Source organism: Brassica oleracea, chromosome C9 (assembly GCF_000695525.1).
Source record: "Brassica oleracea var. oleracea cultivar TO1000 chromosome C9, BOL, whole genome shotgun sequence".
In the NCBI taxonomy this organism is placed as follows: Eukaryota; Viridiplantae; Streptophyta; class Magnoliopsida; order Brassicales; family Brassicaceae; genus Brassica; species Brassica oleracea.
This window is the reverse complement of record NC_027756.1, coordinates 46,075,917-46,085,190: the sequence shown is the minus strand read 5'-3', so window position 1 is coordinate 46,085,190 and position 9,274 is coordinate 46,075,917. Positions and strand designations below refer to the sequence as shown.

Sequence of the window (9,274 nt, the reverse complement as noted above, 5' to 3'; positions counted from 1 at the left end):
CGCACAACACCAAGAGGATCGACTAAATCGACACCTTTCTCTCTTGCATACGGTACCGAGGCTATGGCTCCCGCAGAAGTTAACGTTTCAAGCCTCCGACGTTCGAAAATGCTCCAGTACGTCGAACTCAACAAGGAGATGCTGCTTGATGCCCTCGACGAGATTGAAGAATGACGGGACCAAGCTCTGCTACAAATCCAAAACTATCAACATCAGATAGAGAGTTACTACAACAAAAAGGTCTGGGCCCGACCCCTTGAACTCGGTGACCTTGTCATGCGTAAAGTGTTCGAGAACACTAAGGAGCTGAACGCCGGTAAACTCGGCGCTAGGTGGGAAGGACCTTACAAAATCATCAAAGTTGTCAAACCAGGCGTCTACCGACTTCAAACGTCACGCGGAGAAGAAGTGCCTCGAGCATGGAACTCAATGCATCTACGACGTTTCTACTCTTAGGGACATCATCATCATCAAAAAAAAAAAAAACCGAGTAAATGCACTTCTAACGGCCACTTTTACTCGGGAAAAACGAACTACGAATGGCTTGATCCTCTACCGAGGTACGTAGTCAGCCTTAACCGGTGCAGCTGTAACAAAACCAAAGTCAAAATCTTGTTCTTTGTTTCGACCTCAATCGAGTAAATACCGATTATCGAACCCAACGGCTCCCGTATCTCCTGCAGGAGGTACGCAGACACTCACGTTCCATTGCCTAGCTATGTCCTGATCAGACACTTAGCCTAAAGACCCAATGGTCGCGAGTCACCTATGCCCAAAGAGCATTGACCGACCAAACAAAGTGAATCTTTACATTTTCTCGACTAGCGCGTAACGGATTAGCTACCCAATTACTCGATTGTCATTTAGAAAACGGATGAAAGAACCTTCCACTCTTAGATTCAGTTTCTTGTTTTCAAAATAGAGTGACGCACCTAGACGTTATCTCAATCGAAATACGACAAGAGCTGAATAAAGTCCCTTCGCGGGTTTGTTTCGTTATCTATTTGCAAAAGCTAATGGTCAGGAATCTATTGTTTCTAAGAGAGTATATCGCGAGGCTCTAAAGATAACGTAAATTTACTTAGAAAAATTGCAAGTACAGATAAGGACGACAACAACACACAAATTTAAAGTCTGCTTAAAACATCGACTTACCGACAAAATGAAAGTATGTCTAGTCGTACAACAGCTGGGTCTATCAAGACCACGAACACAAAAAGTGGTGGCGACGTCTCCTCGGCTCTATCATCTTCCTCCTCTTCGTCTTCTTGTCCTTCGGAGGAGGAATCCGCGACGAGGACAGCATCCATCGTCTTCCTCCTCTTCGTCTTCTCATCCTTCAGAGGAAGAATCCGAGACGAGGACAGGATCCTCGATGCCCATGTTCTTGGTCTCTTTCTCTCGAACCGAAGTGTCGCCTGTCTCAAGGTTGTCCTTTCCGGGGACCTCCTCCAGGTTCTCGTTCTCTGGACGTTCATCAAGACCACCTCCCTCCGGGACCTCGACGTGCTCAGCAGGGACCGACGTGACATCAACCAATGGCTCTTCTGATGGCTCCTCGGTAATTTCGAGCGAGGTAATGAACTGAAAAGCCGTCTCCGATCTGATCAAATTTACTTTCGATCCATAAGGATCAAACGATGCTCTAAACCTATCCTCGACGAAGCGAGAAGGAAGAACCAGCGGAGAAAGAGTGAGGTCGCTATCAGATAGCGGACCTACACAAAGTTTCGTAGCCTCCGTCTCATGGATTTTCTCCTGCTCAGCAAAGACGTCGATCATTTCTTGTGGGATCTCCGTCCCACTGGCCTTTATTATCTCAAGGCACTTCTTCGTCCCTGAAGCTTGACCGTACAGGTTCTTGGCTTTCCAAAAGGCATCCAATCGAGTAAAATGGCCGCGTACGCGAGTAAAATGGTTGCGTACGCGACCAAAACAGCGATTTGCCTTCTCGACCATAGCAGCTTCAACCCTTTCCCTCTCACGAGTAACCTCCAACCCCCGGGAGTCCTTCAAGCGTTGCCTCTCTCTGATCAATTTCTCCACTGCAGCGTCCTTTTCTTAGAGTAGCTCAGCCTTCTCCTTCTCAAGGGTCGCAGCCGCTTGCTCCAAACGAGTGTTCTCTCAGGCAAGCTCTTTCTTCGCCGCTCTGTCGGATTTGAGCTTACCCTCCAGCTCTTCGAACTTCACTCGAAGAATTTCTTTCTCCTCCGCAGCCTTCTCGTTAGCCTTCTTATGCTCCGCCCTTACTCTCTCGATGGCCTTCAACCTCGCCTGAGCAAGCTTCTCTGAAGATCCCAACTGGATCATCGTCTGCTTCAGATGACTGTCGTACTTCTCGACAAGGAGGTTCATGCTCCTGTCACTCTGCAGAATGATAAACACGGACTACGTGAAATGGATGAACCCAATAAATCAACAAGGAGATAAAAGATGAAAGGTAGCGCAGTTACCCGCGCTCTCGAAGAAGCAGCGTCAATGTATTCATCCCTGAAGTAGAGATCTTCTAGTTGCGGCATCTCCTTCGTCCCACCACGAATTTGGCGCGTCAGTTCCGCGCATCCAAGGGGATTAAGGATTAGGGGAATTGTCTCATCATAAGAAAACTCGACGCGATCAGGGAATTTGATCCTCCTTTTCTTTGCTAGAGAACCTTCAGGTCGAGAACATTTTCTCGCAGAAGAGTCGGGAGCAGACCTCTCGTTCGCAACGGGCTCGTCACCAGAACCCCCTTCTCGCGAGCTGGTTTTCCTCCTCTCCTCTGACAGGTTTTCAGGAGTGCCGCTGTCCTCCCCAACAACGTCGACTAAGGTCGTGTCAGCAGCATTCATGTCGGAGGTAGAAGGACGGGTCTCTGCCTCAACATACCACTTAGTTCTCTTCTTTGGGCGACCATCTGGCGCCGCCTCGACTAAAGCACCCTCTCGCCCTTCTGCTAAGCCTTCATCTCTATCAACAAAGGAAGCTGCCACGCCACGAGACCTTTTTTCCCGTCCTTCTTCTTCTTTGCCTTCGAACCCTCGGAAGTCGCATCGAGGGAAGCAGACTCTTCGGGAGGAACCTCGTTGGTCGCTCTCCCCTTAGTCTTTTTGCTCTTTTTCTTCTTCTTGGGACCTGAAGCAGAAGTCTCCGCTCTGACACCTTCATCGACTACAATAGGGGCCCCCTCTCTGGAGGCTCCTTCTTTGGAGGCTCCTTCTCTGGAGGTTCCACCACCTTCAGAAGCACCGTCGCCCCCGGTGTTAGACGGTCCCTGAGGATCGATTGTAGTCGATTTCTTCGAGAGCAATTGCAACTTCCCTTTCAACAGGGCGCTTAGATCCGAGACTCCATCCATTTCTCTAGCTTTGTTGAGAAGTCTCTGTTGTTTGCAAGTAAACAAAGGAAGGCACGACTTACGGGGACCGAGAACACAAGGGAGTCTCGACTCCCAATCAACTATAGAAGCAGAGAATCAACATGAAAATCGCAAAAAGCAAACCTCGAATAGTCCCTAAAAGCAACCAGCAGGCTTACCTCTAGCGATCCTAGCTTGCTGGCGATGTATCCACTCTCAACTGAGATCCAACCAATGAAGATGACTGTGCGCTGTGATCGCTTGAACACTCTCAAAGAACTTCTCAGGGAGGCGATCGTATTCGGGTGACGAACTGCAAATACAAGGATAAGAAGGGTTAGAGCTAACGACAAAAACAAAACTCCAACAGACGAGCCTCTACCGAGTTGCTGGTTCCACAAAACGCAGTAGTCGTCCCCCGGTGGCTCTTCGAAAGCGCGTTCATCAGATTTCACAAAAAAGTACGCACGTTGCCAATCCTGCGTCTTATTTGGATGACCGGTCAAGATGTTGTAGCTCGAACGCATTTTCACCGAGAAAATTCCGTTTGGCTCCGCCTTCGTGAAAGTCAGCTCCTCGAAGACCCTCACGCTCATCGAGATGTCCATCTCAGCTGCCATTACCATAAACATTACGACTATTCGCAGCGACCTGTTCAAAAGTTGAGAGATGGCAATGTCTCAGCGGAATGCATAAGACGTCACCAACCGAGGGATCTGAAACCATAGCTTCGAATGCTCCCCGAAGTAGGACTCATACACGCACTAGTAACCAACCAGAGGCGACCAGGGACGCTGCTCAGTAGACGGGATGATGTAGGTAACGCCAGCACCGCCGTTCGCCCTTAACAGATCCATCACAGTATGGTGAGAAGCACAGGATCCAAACCCATTCCCCCACGACTGAGCCCGCGGGGCGAGCAGCAGTCCAGGCGGCAGCGGAAGAAGCTCCTCGGAGATCCCACCAGGATGAGAAATAGTTGGACGACAGTCTATCTGGTCGAAACGAACTCTCTTGCGAACCCGCCTCGAAGGCGTCGGGGACCAACCAGACGCATCAGCGTCGCCACGTTCGGAACTAGCTGCAGCATCGCTTTGGTCTCCCCCTCTGTTCTCACTTCCGCTCACGTCGCTGCTCTCGACTTCAACGCGATCTGCGCCTTCATCACTAATCAGCCTATGGGCATCGGCGACCAAAAAACGCTGAGATAGAGTCATGTTTTCAGTGTCCCGGAGAGCATCACGATGAATCAAGTCGAAATCGTCCAGTGGGCTGCCGGTCGCTGACGCATCTCTGGTCGGACTCGGAGAATCTGCGATGTCCTTCCCTTTCTCCTCTTGCGAAAATCGACTTCTCGAAGGCATGTTCCTTAATTCATGAGACAACTAAAACCGCCGAACGATACCAACGAGTCTATACGAAGAAAAACTTATCTAGAGAGAGAAAGTAAAAGTAGAGAGAAGGGAGAGAAAACGGAATACCTGAAACTGCAGAGAAGAATGACGAAAGCAAAGGAGAGAAACCTATTTATAGCAAAAACGAAGGCACGTTTTCCGAGCGCAATCATTAGGTCTATGAAAGCCTAGATGGGCCTCAAAGGCCGCCTAAATGCCCAGAAACTTACTCGCGATGGTTCAGTTTCTCGCTTGAACCGGTTTTCAATCAGGTAGTCAGACCGGAATCAATTCCTGGTCTCGATTTAAACCGGTCCCCGGTTAACCAACAAAACCAATCCCGGTCGTTTTATCTGAAATAATCTATCACCCGAGTAAACTGTATCTCATCATAAAGACAGAGAGGCAAGTAAGCGAGTCAAGACAAGCGCAACTCGGAGCGACCAGAGACACCTACAGAACATCATGCGACTAAATGCACATACCGACGACTAAACGGGAAGGATTATCCCTTGCATTAGAGCCTGCTATCCGAATAAACCTGACCCACAAATTCACTGAGATCACCACGTCGCTCACAAGTGAACTGGGGGGACTTATTGTAGGAGATGGATTACATCCCTCCACAAGGTCCATCGAATAACAGGCTCTAATCCAGCAAGTTGGATTAGTTTAATCGGCTCGGCGGCTAAAGACGTCAGCTCGACCTTAGAGTACTTTTAGCCGGTAGACTAAGCCGTCCCGAAGTACCCGGCTTGGAGGGAACTTTGCCCAGGCCCATATACTCGTCCTCTCGCATCAAGGCCCAAAGAGGTACGAAATTAGGGCATCAAGGACAGAAGACCTATAAAAGGGGAAGAGGAAGCAACAAGAAAATGAGTTTTGGATTTTACACACTGAGCGGCTAGATCTAGGGTTTTAGTCATCTCTTCGATCTTGTGGCTTTAAGTTTTTTCGGCTGTCTTTCTCACTTTCGTATCACTCTTGTAACCCTTTGGTTCGAATCTATTAAAACGTCCTTAGTCATCCTATTTCTGAGTTCTTTCAACCTAGTCGACTGAATCCCGATCAAACATCATTCTTCTTCTTTTCTTTCTCTTGATAGATAATTTATCTTCGCTATTTAACGAAAGGATTCTTTTTTGAGCTTCTGATAATTTGTCTTCGCTATTTAATAAAAGGGTTCCACGTGCGCCTCACGCGCCTCACGCGCCTCACGCGCCTCACGCGCCTCACGCGCCGCACGATGATGGGGTGAATATTCCTGGTGTTTTTTTAGATTCAGTGATTCACATCACAATGTACTGGTCTCATTGGGAAGAAACCAAACCGGGAAATTCTCGGTTATCGATTTCAATGTTGTATTTAAAAAACGATTCGGGCCGATTTCTAGAATGGCTTACGAGTTACAGACCAATTCTTCCGGCCCATTTAAGTAAAAAATACCGACTAAGCATCTGAAAAGCCATACCAACCAGTTGAAGATTGCTGATCTTATGGTTATGTTGCTTGACTTATCCTAATTTTGTTTACCTTCCATTAGCAAAAAAAAAACAACATTTAACTAACATTTCGTTGAAAATATAAAACGATGTGGGCCCGCTGCACTATTTACACAGTAAAATCCTACTTTTTAACTTCTATATAAACGATCGTTTATAATACACACCAAAAACACTTCTCTTCTCCTTAATAAGAAATTTTCTTTCTGTATCAGTGTTATTATTTCTACGGGTATAAAATTTCGCCCTTATTTAAATTCTTGTGATACAATAAATTTCAGTTCTTTTTATAACACGTTATCAGCACGATCGTTCTAAAATTTATTGTATCATATATACCCTGCTATAATGGTCGGTATACAGCCTGTACTATTATTTATATTATGTTATAATGGCCGGAATACCGCCTATATTATTAATATTTTAATTAATTTATTGGTCGGCCGAGCCGCCTTATATTCTATTTATTGTTAACTGGACGGCCGAGCCGCCTTTATTTTCTGTTTGTTGTTAACTGGTCGGTTGAGCCGCCTTATATTTTGTTTATTGCTAATTGGTCGGCCGAGCCGCCGTATAATTTATTTATTATTCTGCACTGGCCGACTGAGCCGTCGCATAATTTATTATCATAACAAAAAAATATTTATTCACCATAATTTTAATTTTTATCAAAATTTTATAAAATTTATTAGATTTGATTTATCGTTTAATACGATATTTTCATACTGATTTTCGGTGCACTCGATTTCACCCCAACGGTCACAAAGAAAAAATTTCAAATTTTTACCTTTTTTCCAACGGTCATGAACAGTGATTTTTCTTCAATAAATACGAAGTTTTTCGATCATTTGTAATACACGATTACATCTTCTTCTTCTTCCTTATAATAAACTCTCTCCCTTATATTAGTGTTATTTGCTTCCTACAGAAATACAAATGGCAAACATTGAGAAACTCCAGTTCCCGGCTCTGAAAGTAACCGGCGAAAATTATGTCAGGCGGGTCACAAATGTGAAACCTTATCTTGTAATAAAAAAGATAACCGAAGCGATAAAATTCGGTAACAAATCGCCACCCGAGCATATAGCCGAAGCGATAATCTTCCTGAAGAAGCATTTAGATGAGAATCTAACTCACGACTATGGAGACGTTGAGGACCCAGTAGTACTATGGCAAGCCTTGAAAGACAGATTCGATAATCAAAAGGAAATCAATCTCCCTCACGCTCTTGAAGAGTGGAAAACCCTGAGGTTTCAGGATTTCCAAAGGGTTAGAGATTACAATTCCACTATCTTGAGGATAGTTGCACAATTAAAATATTGTGGTAACCCTGTCACCGAAGCAGAAATGCTTGACAAGACATACAATACTTTCCACAAAGAACACAATGTCTTATCCCGAATTTACAGAAAATGTGGGTACACCAAATTTTCTGAATTGATGGTAACACTCATGTTGGCTGAAAAGAACGATGAGTTACTAATCAAAAATCATAATTCCCGACATTGTGAATGTTCTATTTGTAGGCCAAGACAATATTGTGTCTGTCCAAGATCTTTCATCTCAAATTCTCCTTTGAGATAGTCTGATGTCTTTTGTATTTCTTTTTGAGTTCCGATAATGTTAAGATCATCAACATATACCGTGATTATTACAAATCCGGATATTGTTTTCTTGATGAAAACACATGGGCATATAGGATCATTCACATATCCTTCTTTTGTTAAATGATCACTGAGACGATTATACCACATACGTCCAGATTGCTTTAACCCATATAATGATCTTTGCAATTTTATTGCACATAACTCTTTAGGTTTGGAACTTAATGCTTCTGGCATTTTAAATCCATCAGGGATTTTCATGTAGATATCAGTATCTAATGATCCGTATAGATAAGCTGTAACAACATCCATGAGACGCATCTCTAGATTTTTATCAGCTGTTAGACTCATCAGGAATCTAAACGTGATTGCATCCATAACTGGAGTATACGTTTCTTCATAATCGATTCCAGGTCTTTGAGAAAAACCTTGAGCCACTAGACGAGCTTTGTATCTCGTAATCTCATTTTTCTCATTTCGCTTTCGAACGAAAACCCATTTGTACCCAACTGGTCTCACATCTGCAGGTGTGAGCACAATAGATCCAAATACTTTTCGTTTATTAAGCGAATCAAGTTCAGCTTGTATTGCATTTTTCCATTGTTCCCAATCATGTCTCTTTTGACATTCATATATGGATTTCGGTTCTGGATCATCGGTATCTTCATTTACCTCATTTGACATAAGATATGAGAAAACATCACCAATGTCATCATTTTCATTCATTTTCCATATCTTTTTGTTATGGATGTAATTAATAGAAATCTCATGATTATCTTTCGATTCATGATGCTCTGATTCATCAGAATCTTTGTCATTTATTTCTTCCAAAATATTTTCTGCTATTTTGGGTGCATCATATATTTCAGCTTTCTTCTGTTTCCTAGGATTCATATCCTTAGAACCAACAAGTTTACCACGCTTCAGGTGTGTTTTTGGCTCTCGTGTGTCATCCTTCTTTTCTTGTTTATTTGGCATTTTGATACGAGCAGGAGCATTTGCAGCTGGTATATGAGATTTAGTTACCGTCTTGGTATCTGCAAATGCATCAGGTAGCTGGTAAGCTATACTCTGTAAATGCATAATTCGTCGAACTTCTAGTTCTGACTCTTTAGTAGGAGGATCAAGATATAACAATGATGGTACACTCCATTTTATATCACTTCCAACATTTTTGTTTTCTCCCCTAGAACTGGGAATACATTTTCGTTTTTTGACATCACTGGTACCAACTACATTTCATGGGTTACAAATGTTGAACTTCATCTTGAATCTCTTGGTCTATCCCAGACCGTTAAAGAGAATAAAACTTCAATGCCTCAAGAAAAGGCTAAATCGGTGATCTTTCTTAGAAGACACCTTGATGAAAGTATTATTTATGACTATGCCAACATGAGAGACCCTAAAGAGCTATGGAAGTCTCTGAAAGATCGTTTT

At 44.0% G+C, this 9,274-nt stretch overlaps 2 protein-coding genes across 2 annotated transcripts in view; both read left to right on the top strand.

Annotated features, from left to right (window-relative positions):
* Positions 1-456, top strand: part of LOC106315172 — a 1,264-nt gene extending 808 nt beyond the window's left edge. Inside the window, exon 2 of the mRNA XM_013752927.1 lies at positions 217-456. Coding sequence (XP_013608381.1) covers positions 217-456 — 240 coding nt within the window. The remainder of the gene's footprint in view (positions 1-216) is intronic.
* Positions 457-7,169: 6,713 nt separating this feature from the next.
* Positions 7,170-7,822, top strand: LOC106315171. The gene is made up of 2 exons (XM_013752924.1): positions 7,170-7,676; positions 7,760-7,822. The coding sequence occupies exons 1-2, from the start codon at positions 7,170-7,172 to the stop codon at positions 7,820-7,822; spliced, it is 570 nt and encodes a 189-aa protein (XP_013608378.1).
* Positions 7,823-9,274: the final 1,452 nt, after the last annotated feature.

Coding starts and splice junctions, on each gene's coding strand:
- LOC106315171 (XM_013752924.1), top strand. CDS start 7,170: ATGGCAAACATTGAGAAACTCCAGTTCCCGGCTCTGAAAGTAACCGGC. Junction 7,677..7,759: donor CCAAATTTTCTGAATTGATG/GTAACACTCATG, acceptor TTCTATTTGTAG/GCCAAGACAATATTGTGTCT.